The sequence below is a fragment of the Salmo salar genome, chromosome ssa07 (assembly GCF_905237065.1).
Source record: "Salmo salar chromosome ssa07, Ssal_v3.1, whole genome shotgun sequence".
Classification (NCBI taxonomy): domain Eukaryota; kingdom Metazoa; phylum Chordata; class Actinopteri; order Salmoniformes; family Salmonidae; genus Salmo; species Salmo salar.
The window spans coordinates 42,171,389-42,188,888 of NC_059448.1; the positions used below are offsets into that span (position 1 = coordinate 42,171,389).

Sequence of the window (17,500 nt, forward strand, 5' to 3'; positions counted from 1 at the left end):
TCTTTTCTCCTCCCTCACTTCTCCCTGCCCTGTCTCCTCCTCCTCTGTTAGGAAATGCTGTGCGTGTTGTGCTTAGTGGGGAGAGAGGGGGGTTGTGGGCGGTGGGGGAATTGAATCTATGTCCCGTTCCAGTCTGATCATGGCAGTTGGTGAGCATACTCCTCCATGTTTAACTCTCTGGTTCTGTCAGTCGCCAAGTGTGTGTGTGTGTGTGTGTGTGTGTGTGTGTGTGTGTGTGTGTGCACATGTTTGTTCATGCTTGTGCATGTCTGTCTATCTGTATGTCTTTCAAATTTAAAATTCAAATTTATTTATATAGCCCTTCTTACATCAGCTGATATCTCAAAGTGCTGTACAGAAACCCAGCCTAAAACCCCAAACAGCAAGCAATGCAGGTGTAGAAGCACGGTGGCTAGGAAAAACTCTCTAGAAAGGCCAAAACCTAGGAAGAAACCTAGAGAGGAACCAGGCTATGAGGGGTGGCCAATCCTCTTCTGGCTGTGCCGGGTGGAGATTATAACAGAACATGGCCAAGATGTTCAAACTTTCATAGATGACTAGCAGGGTCAAATAATAATAATCACAGTAGTTGTCGAGGGTGCAACAGGTCAGCACCTCAAGAGTAAATGTCAGTTGGCTTTTCATAGCCGATCATAGAGAGTATCTCTACCGCTCCTTTCTCTTCAATAGCCAGCCTGACTGGATGGCAAAAACAGAAAGAGAAGGTTGATATTCTATGCATCCATTGCACTTATCTAGCCTCCTATTCAACAGGGATTTCCCCTCATTCTACTATAGCACTAGGTTAGGTGAAGCTATCAATAGATCACTTAATGTCGTCCCCCGGCGTTAGATGTTCCTCCGTAAATCGATGACATATCAGCAGTTCATATTCACCCTGCATCCCCTCTCAAATCAACAGGCAATCTGAACCCGCCTGTCCAAATCAATGGAGAATTGACTTTCCCCATCTATTCTATGGGAAGCTTGTTTTGCTGCAGAGAGATAATCAATGTGTAATCTATGCATATCTCTGAAGCTGCTGCTCTTCTGCGTGGGAGGAGAATGCTGATAGGGTATCACAGTGTTCTCATGCACTTCTGACCAGAGATAGGGCTGGGTGCCATTTGGATGCAGAAACACACACATGCAAATGACTTCTAGCATCGCCCTATTGTGTGTGTGTGTGTGTGTGTGTGTGTGTGTGTGTGTGTGTGTGTGTGTGTGTGTGTGTGTGTGTGTGTGTGTGTGTGTGTGTGTGTGTGTGTGTGTGTGTGTGTGTGTGTGTGTGTGTGTTTCTGCCCGTGAGGGTTTGTGTGGGTGTTAGGATTCATTTTCTTCAGTGCACTGAAGCACACAAATATGCCCTTAACCATTCGCTGTTTCAAGTCACATCGACTATGTGTCCATTTGAAAAGTTTTGTCTTACAGTTCACCATCCCAAGTACCGAACTCACTAACTCATCTCCAGTCATAGCTTCAGCTACAGAGCAGTTCATACAGAACCGTTCCTTACAGCTCTGTGTTTGTTGTACAAGTTAGTCCTTGAGTAGAGGAACGGCCACCCACTCAGACTGGAGCTAAAGCCTCTCCATTTCCATAGAGGAGCCAGCTTATCTGTTCTAAATGATAAGGGGCAGCCATTGACTGTAATGGAGAGTCATTTTGTGATTTAACAGTGTGTGTGTCTGTGTGTGTGTGTGTGTGTTCTCTATCGCTTCCCGCTCCCCTCGCTCTGTTTTCTTTCATTACTCATTCTCCTCTCTCAGCTACCAGTCCTTTCACTTTCCCCTACTCCCCCACTCCTCCCATCTCCTCTCTCCATCTCTTCTCTGTCTCCTGCTCAGTCAAGCAGACCTCTCATTCCTCTCTTTCTGTCCGTGGCCATGTAATGGTCTCAGGTAGCTCCCCCAGTGCGACAGAATCAATAGCGCAGCCGCTCGGGCTCCTGCGTCCCAAGTGGCACCATATGGCCTTTGTAGTGCACTACATTTTGACCAGGACCCATAGAGCTCTGATCAACAGTAGTGCACCAGAGGGAATAGGGTTCCATTTGGGACACAGCCCCCATATCTAAACTCACAGAGGACATGATGACCAACAGAACAGGAACAGGATGTTCTTTCATGGCTGTTGGCAGTAAACAGTGTGATTGACTACTGTGCGATTCAACTTCCTGTACATGTAATGAACGAATGTGACCAATAGTTAACATTTGAACCCCCTCTCTCTTTCTATTTGTCTCCGTTCTTTCCTCTTCTCTTGTCTTCTCGCTCTAGGTTCCTGACCTACTGCTACCTGTTGGCGTTCAACGCGTGGATGCTGCTGTCTCCCGCGGTGCTGTGTTATGACTGGCAGGTGGGCAGTATACCCCTGGTGGAGTCACTGTGGGACATGCGCAACGTCGCCGCCCTGCTGCTGGGAGTGGTCATGGTCGCCCTCTGTCTGCACTGTGTCATGTCGCTACAGGTGAGATGGACATGGAGATTAGGTGCCCTCAGAACAGCCTCAATTCGTCGGGGCGTGGACTTTACAAGGTGTCGGAAGTATTCCACAGGGATGCTGGCCCATGTTGACTTCGATGCTTCCCACAATTGTGTCAAATTGGCTGGATGTCCTTTGGTTGAGGGACCATTCTTGATACACACGGGAAACTGTTGAGCGTCAAAAACCCAGCAGCGTTGAAGTTCTTGACACAAACCGGTGCGCCTGGCACCTACTACCATACCCCGTTCAAAGGCACTTAAATATGTTGTCTCTGCCCATTCACCCTCTGAATGGTACACATACACAATCCATGTCTCAATTGTCTCAAGGCTTAAAAACCCTTCTTTAACCTGTCTCCTCCCCTTCATCTACTCTGATTTGAAGCACATTTAACAAATAAGGGATCATAGCTTTCACTTGGATTCACCTGGTCAGTCTATGTCATGGAACGAGCATAATGGTCAGAATGTTTTGTACACAGTGTATTGGTTATATCTGTCTAGTACTTTGAAGTCTACGTTAGAAGCTAGGGGTTTCTGAATTAGGCCTGCTTTTACACACTGATACTCACAGGTTTCTAAACACAGACACTATGCTATCAAAACTCTCACCTTCCAATCACACCACACTCTGTTAGAGGAGTCGCTCAAACTCTCACACGTTATTTGCCCGACCCACACCGTGAACATACAGTACACGCTTTCTCTGCGTTGCCGTGGTGACAGGCAGTGTTTAGAGAAGGAGACTTATTATGTGTGAAAAGTGTGTGTCCTATGCGTGTTTATGCCAGGTGGGTATCGGGTAGGCTCTCACACGACACCCTCCTCTTAGTGCATCCACCCTGCCTCCCTCTCTCTCTCTCTCTCTCTCTCTCTCTCTCTCTCTCTCTCTCTCTCTCTCTCTCTCTGCTCTCTCCCTCCTCCTCTCTTTCTCCCCTGAGATGAACTCATTCTACAAGCCTTATTCAATCAAGCCTGCTTGTCAAAAGCATCATTCATCGTTACTGAATAGACCTTTGGTCTCCATCCCACTCAGACAGATTGAGAGGTGTCTCAGTTGCTATTGTCAGCTGTCGACGCAGGTGTGTGCGTGTGCGTGTGCGTGTGCATGCCAGAGCAAGATGAGGAAAGACAAATTCAAGTGAGGAAAAGCTAGATAGAGAGATGCAGTACGAATGAGAGGGAGAGTAAAAGAGAGGAAGCGGAAGAAGAGGGAGCATGAAAACTTTTCCATTAGCAGGGAAGAGTGAGGAAATTAGATGAACATTTAATTGGCCAGCCCCTGCTGGGTGGGAACAGGGATTACTGTAGGAGAAGCTGACTCATACTCTACGATACAGCAATGGTATTCTGCTGTGCACTAATCAGACAGGGTTAAACTCATTAGGCTGGTTAGTGTCATTGGTTGTTAAGACAAGTTATCACTGCTTTGATGGCTTTATTTCGAGAGAGAGAGAGAGAGAGAGAGAGAGAGATGGAAGGTAATGTGCAGCACATTTATCCTCTGATGAGAGTGGAGTGGTACCATGATGGAGGGTTCATATTACTAGAAATTCCATCTTTCTCACACCTGTCTCTTCCTTTACTGCTTTCTTTATCTTTTTCTCCCTATTTCAATCTTCTGTTTTTCTCTCTTTCCCCCTCTCTCCCCTGTCTCTCTCTCTGACATCACTTTGCTCTGTCTGTTTTGCTGAGGTTTGCATGCGGCTGGGTTATTGATAAATGATGAGTCAAATGGCTTTCTCCCTTCCTCGCTCTCTGCCTCTCTCTGTCTCTCGCTCTCTCTCTCTCTCCCTCTCTCCCGTCACACTCCCGACATGCTACAAAGGCCCTTGGGAGATGTCCCATAGTGTCACACAGTGCCATCAGTGTGACCTGCCTCCGTAACCCCTGTGAACTCCCCTAGAGAGATCTGTCTGTATCATCACCCACAACCACCTCAAGCAGAATGCACAGGTGACCCTTGACCCCAGGAAGTAATTGGTGCATCACTCCTGTCCCCTGTCTGTGGTTGTCACTTCCTGGTTCCTGCCCTTAACCTTGACCTCAAGAAGTCATTGAAGCATTTAAAGCCCGGTCTGTGGGCGCGTTCCAGGCCCGGCTACATTGCAGTTTCCTGCTAGGTCACACAACGCCTGGATGAATGCAGTCCATGCCGCCATTGCTTGATGTGGGCATTGTGACTGCAATATACAGTAGTTTGTCTGCAACATAGTCAATGTCATAGAATTTGAATGACCACTTCCAGGGTCGGTCACTTCCAGATTTATATCCCTGACCATTGACATGGGGGGTGTGGGGGGGTCAGTACATCATCAGCAAAGGCATACAGAACCAACAGCTGTCTGAGAGGAACAAGTATGTGAGAGGGCAGGGAAATCCTGAGAGGAACAAGTACGTGAGAGGGCAGGGAAATCCTGAGAGGAACAAGTATGTGAGAGGGCAGGGAAAGCCTGAGAGGAACAAGTATGTGAGAGGGCAGGGAAAGCCTGAGAGGAACAGATATGAGAGAAGGCAGGGAAAGCCTGAGAGGAACAAGTACGTGAGAGGGCAGGGAAAGCCTGAGAGGAACAAGTATGTGAGAGGGCAGGGAAAGCCTGAGAGGAACAGATATGAGAGAAGGCAGGGAAAGCCTGAGAGGAACAAGTACGTGAGAGGGCAGGGAAAGCCTGAGAGGAACAAGTATGTGAGAGGGCAGGGAAAGCCTGAGAGGAACAGATATGAGAGAAGGCAGGGAAAGCCTGAGAGGAACAGATATGAGAGAGGGCATGGAAAGCCTGAGAGGAACAAGTACGTGAGAGGGCAGGGAAAGCCTGAGAGGAACAAGTATGAGAGAGGGCAGGGAAAGCCTGAGAGGAACAAGTATGTGAGAGGGCAGGGAAAGCCTGAGAGGAACAAGTATGTGAGAGGGCAGGGAAAGCCTGAGAGGAACAGATATGAGAGAAGGCAGGGAAAGCCTGAGAGGAACAAGTACGTGAGAGGGCAGGGAAAGCCTGAGAGGAACAGATATGAGAGAAGGCAGGGAAAGCCTGAGAGGAACAAGTACGTGAGAGGGCAGGGAAAGCCTGAGAGGAACAGATTAAGGCAGGGAAAGCCTGAGAGGAACAAGTATGTGAGAGGGCAGGGAAAGCCTGAGAGGAACAGATATGAGAGAAGGCAGGGAAAGCCTGAGAGGAACAAGTACGTGAAAGGGCAGGGAAATCCATCAGTTGTAGTAGTCATCTGGAGCACTGGGCTGGAGCACAGAATATTCTTCTACACCAGGGGTTGAGAGAGGAGGAAAGAGGAAAGGAGGGATGGTGGGAAGAAAAGAGGAGAGGAGGAGAAGAGAGAGGAGTAGACTGACAGGAAACTAGAGGACATTTGGAATGGAAAGGAAAGAGTTGACAAGAGAGTAGAGGACTGAGGAGATGACTGGTAAAGGGATGGAGAGATTGACGGGGCGGAAGAGCGAGAAGAGATGAACAGATGACAGAGATGTGGAGGAGGATGGAGGGAGACAGGTCTGCAAGGTTAAAGCAGCTGTGTCACCGCCTGACAAACTGTGACAGACGTTGTACAGGCGCCTGCTGCCGTCACCATGGCAACGGAGAAGCAGTTGAGACATTGCTCTCTTCTACACTTCTCAAGGAGAGAAGAGAGGGAGGGAGGGAGGGAGGGAGAGAGAGAGAGAGGGGGGAGAGAGAGAGAGAGACCCAACCTCCCCCATCCATTCACTGGTCCACTCCACTGCCTACTGTATGGGATCACACTGCTTAGAGCAGCACGGTTGAATGGGGGAGAGTGTGTGTGCATGTGTTAATTACTGTGTGGTCCTATCTATGGCACAATATCTCGCCCCCAGTCTGTGTGCTTCCATGTGTGTGTGTCTGTAGTTGACTTAGTGTGTGATCCTATCTATGTCCGCACGCTGTAGTGTACGTCCCGCGGTGTGATTAGGAGGTCGACAAGAGAATGAGGCGTGGATTGGACCGGCGGCTTAATTAAGACGCCGCGGCTTTGGAACTGTAATTTGACGAGGGAATCAACGCCATTACTGAGGGCACAGTCATTAGACCAATTAGCTTCTGTTTGTTCTAATAACCACGCCGGCTATGTTCAGAATGGAAAAATACAGAGGGATTTTCCTCTCTTATTAAAAATGAATCGGTTCAACGCAGAGTAGATTTAAAATGAATGAACTGTTTTTAATGATCTACTCAATCGCCGTCGGGCTTCGGTATTTCAGGGCATCAGTCAGATATGCTCAGTAACTAAGTGTGACATGTATAATGAATATGCCATTGATCTATTTCCACTGCTGTTTGAGGTGGGCGTGCTTACGTGCACGTTATGTATTCGAACACTGGACAGTATGTGTGCTACTGCGTACAACATGAAGGCAACAGGCAAAATGATTAAATGTGGGAATTTTAGGCTCTGGTTTTCCTATGGACGTGCTAACCTTTCACACTTTCTCTCCCTCTCTCTCTTTCCCTCCTCTCTCTGTAGAGGTTGGAGAATAGGGAGGTGTTGCTGGGGGTGTTGTTCCTGGTCTTTCCCTTCATCCCGGCCAGTAACCTCTTCTTCAGAGTGGGCTTCGTGGTGGCAGAGAGGGTCCTCTACATGCCCAGGTGGGTTGTGTGTGTGTGTGTGTGTGTGTGTTATTGTAGGTAATGTGTGTGTTGTGTGTGTTTTCCCACCTCTAAACCTCTCTGGGTTAGGATGGTTTGTAATTAGATAGCTGGTGTAATTCTCCCGTGTGCAGTAGTGTGTAGACTAGCGTGGTTGCCCTTAATGCATTTGTGTGTGTTTTAGGGCTGACCCCATTTAGTCAACTGGTCGATTGTTTGCGAAGGCCAGAAACAGTGAGCAGCAGGAGGACCAGGTTCTGTTTAGGCTATATTGATCTCTGGCTCTCTCTTTTTAGTAATTTGTGTGTCTTCATTTTTATCCTACATCTACTCTAGTTGATTTATATAAAAATACACTTAAAAAAAAAAAATTCATCCAAAAACAGACGACTCGGTCGACCAATATATTTTTGTTGTTGGGGACTGCCCTAGTGTGTTTATTTGTGCGGGAGTTTACAAGAGTGTGTACGAGTGAGTGATTGAACATATGGAGAGTGCATCACACACGCACACACACACACACACACACACACACACACACACACACACACACACACACAGGTTATTTTGATTTTCTGCTGTGCTTCACACTTCGGTCAAGGGCCTCTGGTACGTCCTTGTAGTGGATTCCTATGAAGTGCTCTCTCTCTCCTGCCTCTTTCCTTTACGCTCTCTTGTCCCTCTCTCCTTTACTTTCTGCTCTCTCCATCTCTCTGTTCTCTCCCGCTTCCTTGCATCTCTCTAAGGGCTCCTTCCTCCTTCAGTGCTTTCAAGGGCTTCCCAGATAATATTTTTCTATTTATTTTTCCTGATGCTGATATCATATAAGATAATCTAATTCTGTTTGTCTGTCAATGCTCTAACACTCTTCTTCTCTTTCTCTCTCTTTCTCTCTCTCTCTCTCTCTCTCTCTCTCTCTCTCTCTCTCTCTCTCTCTCTCTCTCTCTCTCTCTCGACTTTCCATTTTCCTGTCTCACGGCCTACCCCCATCTCTTTCTGCTAATCCGGTCCCTGTGTGTGTATGTATGTGTGTGCGCATGCGTGTGTGTGTGTGTGTAAGATTATCATGGCCGTAGGGGCCCGGAGCCCTGATCAGGCTCAGATGGGCCCTTGGGGGCCTCTGCCCTTTAAACACACATGCTTGCCTGCACGCACACAGACACACTCCTGCAGGTTGAGAGTTTAGAGTATATAGCCTGGAGGAAGCCATGGGGGGGGGGAGCTGTGTAAAATCTGCTCACTTCATCTCTCTCCACTCACTTAAACTCCTGCATAATGACAGAATAAAGTGTCAACAGATGCTTCTGAAATATGTAAACGATCCACCTCAAAAGCACTTCCCATTGCTGTGATAGGAGGAGTACGGAACTCCTCCTCCTGTACCGTTGGAGAGCTGATCAAACAGAAAACATGCAACTGTTTCCCGATGTGTATGTGTTGTATCGTCTCAGGCAGGTATATGTACTGTACAGTACAGTATGTGTGTTATTACAGCCTCAGTGTAACTAACCAGCGCAGTGGAATACTTGTCAACGAGGCAGAGGGCATGCTGGGATTGATTTAAAGTGAAGGGAACATGAGGCGACGCTAAAGAGAGACCCCTCATCTCTGCCTCTGCCTGCAGTGTGTTACCTGTTAGGCTAAATGTAGTCCAGACACATGGCTGGGCACAGGGTTTTCACTTCCATCTAAATGTAGTTTCTATTGGACATGGTTGCTTTAGGGAGGTTTCTGCACATCCAATAGGGTTTGTCCTGCTCTATATCCCCGTTTAACGTCCTCCTACCCTCTTCCTTCCTTTCCCTATCGCAGCCTAACTCAAATAGTTCTAATTCCCCCCTCCCTCCTTCTCTCCCTCCCTCAATCCCTCGCCACCTCCCCTCAAACTATTCATTCTGCTAATCTTTCCTTGCTCGGGTCTGCAGGGGACTTTCACTTATACTCCCTGAGTCATCTGCGTAGCTGAGCGCAGGATTAGTAGTGATTTCCATGCAGACAGGTTCCCCATCCCAGGGTTTAATATCGCCCACGCGGAGCTCGCCACTCGCCCGCTAAATGAATTCCACCCCAGCCTGAGATATTAGAGATGCATCACTAACCCGCTGCAAATGCAAAAGGGGATCGAGATTGTGTGTGTGTGTGTGAGACAGAGAGCGATTGCAATTATGTGAGCTAGCGTTTGAGTGTGTGTGTGTGTGTGTGTGTGTGTGTGTGTGTGTGACTGTTTACATGAGAGAGAGAGAGAGATGTGTGATTTGTGATTGCGGCTAGAGAGACAGAATGTGGATGTGTGTGGGTGTATGAGAATGTATTGGAATAGATTGGAATCTTGTGTAATAGGACATTTCTACTATCCCTTTCCACTTTGCCGCGCCTGCAGACAAAATCTTTGTTTGCTTTTCAAATTAAACATTTGCCAGGTTCTCAGTTATCATTCTGTGTGTTGTTAATTGATTTTCTCCGATGCTGTATACCTTCCCTTTGTCTGACTTTCTGACGAACGCGCTAGCGGAACTTTTTAATGAAGCCCCAAGCGTACGAAGGCATCTCCGGGGAAACGGAGTTCTCCTCCGTGTGTTTTTTGAGAGCTTTTCCGCTGCCTGCAATCACACAACCATTTTACTCCTCAAGAGAGCAAGAGGGAATGCTGGAACGTTATCATGGCAGGCAGGCAGGCTTGGTGTGTGTGTGTGTGTGTGTGTGTTGTGTGTGTGTGGCAGGGCTATACAACTGAAAGAGGCGCGGCCATTTCAGCTGAATCTAGTGGCGGGGCTTTTCAGAGAGAGGACAATTAGCGCAGGGTAATCTCATTCATGATAATGCTGATTCACTCAGTTTACGGTCTGCTGTCTGAGATCAACGTCACAGTGCCTGCTCTCTCACACACGCACACACACACACACACACACACACACACACACACACACACACACACACGCATACACACACACCGTGTCATTCTGAGAGACTGCACTTCTCTCATATGTCACATGCGTTGTTTCACACAGGCCTCAAAGGCTTATTATGCTTACTCACGCACAACGCACAAACACACACACACAGTACTCAGATGGGAGTTGTGCAGTGTGTGTGCCCATCCCCGCTGTGTATTATCAGCCAGACCCCTGTAATGAGGATAGTTTTCTGCTCAGTGAATTCCAGCGTGTGATATCAAGGTCCCCACTTAGGCTGGCATTCATCCCTGTCCGCCCACCCAGGACTCTGATTCGGGGGGGGTGGGCCGTGCCGTGCGCCAGGGTAAATATTAGCACTGGCTAGGCCGTTAGCTCTAACAGCAGAATGTCTAAAGCAGGACTGATGGCTGCCGGGACTGTCTGGGTGCTCTCTCGCTCTTTCTTCTCTCTCTGTCTCCCTTTCTCTCTCTGTCTGACACACACACTCAGGAGGATACTGTAAATCAGCAGACAGACTTTAAATAGCTGACCGCTAGCACTCTCCCATTTATTCTCCCTCGGTTTCAATCACTCTCTTTGGCTCCTCTCTCGCTCTTCTCCTCTGTCTGTCTGTCGCCGTCTCGTTCTATCACATCTGTACTTTTAACACCGCCTCCGTTCTTTTTTCAACCTGTTCTCACATTCTGTCTCTCTCTCTCTCTCAAGCTGATTTTCCTCTGTGTTACTTTCTCACAATGTCTCCTGGTTTTATGTTGTCCACCCACTTTCCTTCCTTCTGTCTGGGTTTGTAGTGGAAACTGCAATGGTGTGGAAGGAATGAGAGAGCCCTGTTTGCCCTGTACACACACACACATGCACGCACCGATGAATGTGCATACACACACACACACACACACACACACACACACACACACACACACAGGGGTGTGAGACAGCATTGGGGTGGGAGATGTGGTTTGTTCAGTCTTAGGTGTGTGTGTTTGGGGAGGAAGGGGATTGTAAGGAAGCAGCCATGTTATATTTCCTGTGGAAAAACAGTGTACTGTGGGATTGGAGAGGGGGGATTCTTGGATAGACTTCTAGGACTTCTTGAACTCTGGATAACTGAAAAGCACGTCATTTTCTTGTGTGTGTGCATGTGTACATGCATCATATGTGTGTGGACGTGCTGTTAAAGCCATCAGACTCCTCCAACTAAGGGAGCGGCTCATCACGCTATGTTTAGCTCAAACTGTCAGGACACAGCGACCAGGGACGTCTTAACCATAAACAGGAAGTGTATGAGCGGCCAATGAGAGCTTCCTGTTCTAGAGAGGGGCGTTTTCTTCATGTGTCATTTTATTGTGTCATTTTCTTATTGAATCCTGTCCAGGGAAAACACTAGAGAAGCACATTGGTCTCAGAGTAGTGAATGAGTTTGAGAGCAGGATGAATACAAAGTTTTATTCATGTATGTACTTACTCTGCAGCACTGGACTGGAGATGAGTGAGTGGGAGATAATTGAAAGATATCTCTCTTTCTCTCTTCCCATCCCCCCTCATTTCGGCTCCCCTCCTCTCCTTCCTCTTTCTTCTCTCTTTCCCTGTACTACATCTCTCCCTTCCCCCTCTTTACTTTTACCAACTCCCCTCTCTTTCCCTGCCTCCCCTCCTCACTCACATACCTTTCTCTAACTTCTCTCCTTCCCCCCATCCTGTCTCCTTCCCCCCACTCCTCTCTCCCTCATCTTCACCCCCCTTCTTCTCTCTGACCTTTTATCCCCATCTTTCTTCACTCCCCTCTCCCTCTCTCTCCCCTTTACCCCCTCCCCCTCCCTCCTCCCCCAGTATGGGTTACTGTATCCTGGTGGCCCATGGCCTGGGGAGGTTGTGTTCTGTGGTGGGTCGCTGGGGCACCACGGCCCTGACCGTCTCCACGCTGCTGCTCCTCCTGCTCTTCTCCTGGAAGACCGTTCAGCAGAACGACATCTGGCTGTCCCGGGAGTCCCTCTTCAGGTCAGTGGGATGGGGGTGTGTGTGTGTGTGTGTGTGTGTGTGTGTGTGTGTGTGTGTGTGTGTGTGGGTGTGTGTGTGTGTGTGTCAGGCCCTGATTCATGTAAGTTATCACCAGTAGCACATTAGAGAGGCTCGCTCTTTCCACACACATTTTCTCTTCCTCTCTCCCACTATTTACCCTTCCTCTCTCCTTCCTTCCACACTCTCTCCTTTCCATGTTGTTTTACAAGCCAGATTAATGGGTGTGAATATAAAGCTGTTTATCAGAACATGGCAAGGTCAGATTACATGCTAATCACACACACACACACACACACACACACACACGGGTGCACGCAAGCACACCCCCTGACCCCATCTACAGTATATGTCCTCAGCAGACGTCATCTCTCTCCCAGACTCGGCCGCATGCTGTTTATCGATTTGTTTATCTGTCCATTCCTCTTTCTGTCTGCCTCGCTAACAGATAAGGACATGCTACTAAGACAGCTCATTTCATCCCTCCATACCTCCATCCCTTCATCTCTCATTCTGGGATCTAGGCAATTTACTTGTCTAACATCAGCTAGCTTGCGCTGAAGTGGGAGGGCAATATTTGAGGTGTGTCCTTAAAAACTAGCGCAATAGTGACAATTTCATGCAGCGCTAAAGGGACGATTTAAGACCCACGAAAAGCAGGTCTTAACAGTAATGCAGTTGGTAATGGCATGGATTTCGAGAGCGGAAGCGCAGCCTATCCAGCCATGACACAGTACCTTTTGTGCCGGTGAATCTCGTAGTTAGAAACGACTGGTTTCCCTCCAAAACCAAGCACAGCCTACCTTCCTCTTAATGAAGGCCGGTTTAGCAGCATCTCAAAGCTGTGTATTTTTATCCTGGCCATTAGCCAAATAGCCTATGATTAAAGGGCTTTTAAATGGTCTACTGAGAGTGCTTTGAAATATTTGAGAGGTTTTAGCCCTCATTCTTTTTATTATTTATAATTCACATACCTGCATAATTCATTGAACTTGTTCGAGTGAGCTATCCATCTCCATTTTCAAAGAGCGGCCCTCGTCCGATTCCAAAAGACACGCTCCTTCAAACCATTCAGTCCTATAATGCCATGTCAACGGCAGATTTTGTTGTTGTTGTTGAGAATCTGCCTTGCAAATAGGATACAATGATACAATATTAGTATTTTGTATAGACGTGCAAATGTTATGCGTAAAGACATTTAGGCCTACATGTGCGAACAGTGCCACGGTACAAGAGAAGCGATTTATGATTTCATGCTTCTGACCCCATCCAATGTAGAAATATTGTTGTGGCTTTAAAAAACAGATAGCTTTTTTTGGGGGGGTTTATATGATTAAAGACCAAGCCCTTCATAGGCTACCCTTAGGCCTAGGCTACTAACGAATGCTGGTTCAATGGCAATGCATTGTCTTTTTTATCCTTGCCTTGCAAAGTAGCCTATCTATAAAAGGTGTTTAAATGGTCTATTCGTCAGAGTGCCTTGAATTAAAAAATATACTTCACATCCTAAAACATACGAACAAATCTTACTTGCATTCTTAATTTCACTTGTTCAGGTATCCATCCCCATCTCCAAACAGCACCTCTCATCCAATTACCAAAGACGTGCTCCTCCAAACATATTTAAATGATTTAGTCCTATAATCCCGTATCAACGGTAGGCCTAGGCTATATTTTGCTCTTGAGAACGTGCCCCACACATGTACAATTTACAGGAGCCTAGTATTTTTTATTTTAGGAGAAGTGCGATGAGGAAAGACATGTAGGCTCGTTGAAGCCAATCACAACAATGTTGACCGTCAACACTCCAAACATATTGATTTTTACTGTTACCATCACTCGTTACTGTGGCCTAAGCTTTTTATTAAAATGTAGTATCAATCCGCAATGGACCAGGACGAGCAAATTCAGTTCCCCCAGTCGAATTGCAGTTGATGACAACGCAAACACCATCAATAACTCATAGAACTTGAGACAAACACATGCGGTAAAAGGCGACTGCACTTCCTGATTTGGCCTTGTTTTGAAGATTGCTCATTAAGAATGCTAGCAGCCACGACCGAAGCCAAGCGAGAGTTGTCTTGGGTGTGTGGTTTCGTGTGGGTGTGTTATGTTCATCTGTTTCACTGCCTCTCCTACTTTTCCCCTCATCCTCTCTCTCTCTCTTTACAGGTCTGGCATCCAGACGTTGCCTCACAACGCCAAGGTTCACTACAACTACGCCAACTTCCTGAAAGACAGAGGGCGCCACCAAGAGGCCATCCACCACTACAAAACTGCTCTCAGGTCAGTTATAGTGTCCATAATGACAGAGCTTTTGCTGTTTACACCACTACAAATCTGCTCTAAAGTCAATCTCAGTGTCCAAGAAAGTAAAACTACAGGAATAAGAGGGAGTTTAGGTGTTTTGTCCTGATCACCATGTCCATGGGACACAGTCCCGCCAAACCACAGTCATTCCTCAACCACAATAACACCATCAGCTTTCAACGTTGAGGGATTCGGTCGTTCTGCCAAAACCACAGTCTAGGTTCTCAGGGCATATTTGGAACCTCAGGTGACCTCACCCACTCCAGGACCTGAAAGTGTTCAAGTTACAGTCAAAATTACATTCGAGGTAAGAAAACCCACTGAGAAATGGTAAGAAACCCCATTGAAATCTTGGCTCCAAACCTCAATCAGCAAGCGGTCATGAAGCGGTCAGGTAGGTCTCAACGGAGAACAGTTCTTCGCCCTTGCTCCAGGACAAAGAGAGGACATCTTTCTTAATATGGCACGTCGTCCCAATAATGTCTAGACTGTACCTCCAGGCCTAACTAGAATTAATTCATTTAACTAGGAGGCACATTATTGATTATCGTAGGTTGATGGTCCGCCCCCTCAATTAATTACAAAACACCCTTTTATTAAATCAGGAGAAACTCTGTTTGCTGCGCATAAAGGCACACACACACGCACACACACACTCTCTTGCTTGCACACACAGACACACACTAGATTGCATATTCTCAAGCATGTAATGGCCTTGTCTCAGCTCGATGCTTGCACCCCATTCATCTCAGTGAGACACAAACACACAGCGCTGTACCTAATGAAGAAGGGAGCCATTTGTTCTGCCTGTCACTGGCCCTGGCCCAGAGGGTTATATATTTACCCCCAAGTCCAGCTTTCCCTTTTTCTCGTCCCCCTCTCTTCCCTCCCCACTACCACCCTCCATTCTTCTTGAGTCATAACTGATGATCCTTTCAGTGCTCTGTCATTTAGTTTATGTGTGTGTGTGTGTGTGTGTGTGTGTGTGTGTGTGTGTGTGTGTGTGTGTGTGTGTGTGTGTGTGTGTGTGTGTGTGTGTGTGTGTGTGTGTGTGTGTGTGTGTGTGTGTGTGTGTGTGTGTGTGAGAGAGAGTTGTTTGTCTCAGTCATCAGTATTTGACTGACAGGAGCAAGGAAATCATGCTGTGTATGTCTGCTGCTGTATCTGAGTCTCTCTCTCCTCCTCTCTCCCCTTCTCCCTTCCCTCCTCCCCCCTTCCCACTTCCCACCTCCTCCCTTCCCCCCTCCTCTCTCTTCTCTCCCCTCCGCCTGTTTTCTCTCCTCCCCCCTTCCCTCCATGTCCCGTCCCTCCTCCACTCTCTGCTCTCTCCTCCTCCTTTCTCCCCTCCTCCTCTCTCCTCTCTTTCATTGTGCCAGGGGCTGGCTAGAGCCAGTTTGACTTATTTGGACAGAACGGTTTAGGTCCAGTGGGATCATTCTTTTCTCTTTCTGCAGTTTGTTCTTTTACCTTTCTATTCCCCCTGGCAGAGATATAGACGCTCACTGAAGGATGCTCTGTGAGCTGGCTTAGCTAGAGTGTGTGTGCGTGTGTGTGCGTTTATGTGTGTGTGTGTGTGTGTGTTTGTGTGTGTGTGTGTATAGGGATGCATATCTCAGACCTCACTCAGTTCCATTCCCCCGATTCTATATTCCTCATCCCCCTATCATCCATCTCTCCATCCTCCGAATACCCCATAATTTCATCCACTTTCCTCCCCTTCCCCTTTTCCTATCTGTCTCATCCCTCCCTGTAGTTAAAGACAGACTATCAGAAGTGTGCTCCCCTCACTCTCTTTCTCTCTCTTTCTCTCTCTCTCTCTCTCTCTCTCTCTCTCTCTCTCTCTTTTCCTGTTTCCCACTAATGCCTTCTCCTGCCTGTATCTACATATAGCAACAGGATCCTGCATCTGTGCTGTTATAATCCTGTCCAGAACCCTTTACTGCTTTTATCCCACTCCAAACCACATGACTCTCTACACAGAGGCTGCTCTGAAATGGTACCCTTTTCTCTATATAGTCTACTGCCTTCGACCAGTTCCCATCGGGTTCTGTCAAAGGTAGTGTATTGTATAGGGAATAGGCAGAAATACTTTAAGAAATGAAGAGATGGTAAATTCAATTGGTTTCTTAACGGCTATTGTGTATGTTGCTTGTACATTGTCAACGGGCTGCACGGTGCATTCTGGGTCATTCTGGACAAGTGGGAGTCAATTGGGCCGTAGCTCAAAAACCCAATATTAGCATGAATTACGTGAACAAGAAAAACAACATTACAAATATGAACAAGATGTGAAATAATAACTTGTTCTCTTTAATACCATGTAGCTTTGAAATCGGGACATTACGTAGGTAGAAGGGATAGCGTGACGCTTAACTTAGCAACCGCGTGACGCAGCATGACAACGCGATTGGTCTACAGTCTACTGGGCGAGGCATTATATGTTACATCATACAGTCATTGGCCAATGACATTACCATCTCCTCATTTCTTTAAGTATTTCTGGAATAGGGTGCCTTTTTTTCAGACAACAAAGTTTAACCCTCAGGCAATTTACCTCCACTTCAAATGAGTTTCGTAGCTCATTTGTCTTGTTTTTCATTTGGGCTAAAAGGTGGTAAGAGAGAGAGGCAATGTTGTTACCCTGGAGTTGTTGGTTTTATTGCATTCTTTCGAGGATGTTTTATTAGTTTGTTTTTCCAGGTTTAGTGTTCTGGTCCCCTGCTTAGACATTAGATTGGGTGATGGTGTGTGCGGGGATCAATAGCGTGCTTACGGCACACTATTGTCCACACTGTTTCCTTTCTAGGCAGTTTCACACTGAAAGGCGACGTAAACTGTGACTCGTTAGCTAACGGAAAGGAGCCTGAGTTGCCATGGAAATGGACACGGTTGTCGTGGCGTTGTTTCACCTCTCGCCCCCGACGTTGTGATGAGTGTGTCTCGCAGTTATGGCACTAATAATTCAAATGGATTTGCAATTGCATGCCACCTTTGACCCGATCCTTTCCAAAAGCACTCAATGCTCTTCAAGGGCGTTTCATGCCTTATTCAGACACTCTAGAAAGATTGATTCACAGAAGCCATTTTGTGTACGATAACCGTTCTGAGGATAACAACCACTCATCCTAACGACGGTATCAAGGGGGTCATGTCGTCTTCCTGT

The 17,500-nt window shown here is 47.2% G+C and overlaps 1 protein-coding gene across 2 annotated transcripts in view; it reads left to right on the plus strand.

The window, feature by feature from the left end:
- The window catches only part of LOC106609308 (protein O-mannosyl-transferase TMTC1), an 87,758-nt gene that overhangs the window by 56,712 nt on the left and 13,546 nt on the right, over positions 1-17,500 (plus strand). For both annotated transcript variants that reach the window (XM_014207977.2, XM_014207978.2), the window contains 4 exons: positions 2,280-2,469; positions 6,978-7,099; positions 11,842-12,009; positions 14,200-14,313. In XM_014207977.2, coding sequence (XP_014063452.2) covers positions 2,280-2,469; positions 6,978-7,099; positions 11,842-12,009; positions 14,200-14,313 — 594 coding nt within the window. The remainder of the gene's footprint in view (positions 1-2,279; positions 2,470-6,977; positions 7,100-11,841; positions 12,010-14,199; positions 14,314-17,500) is intronic.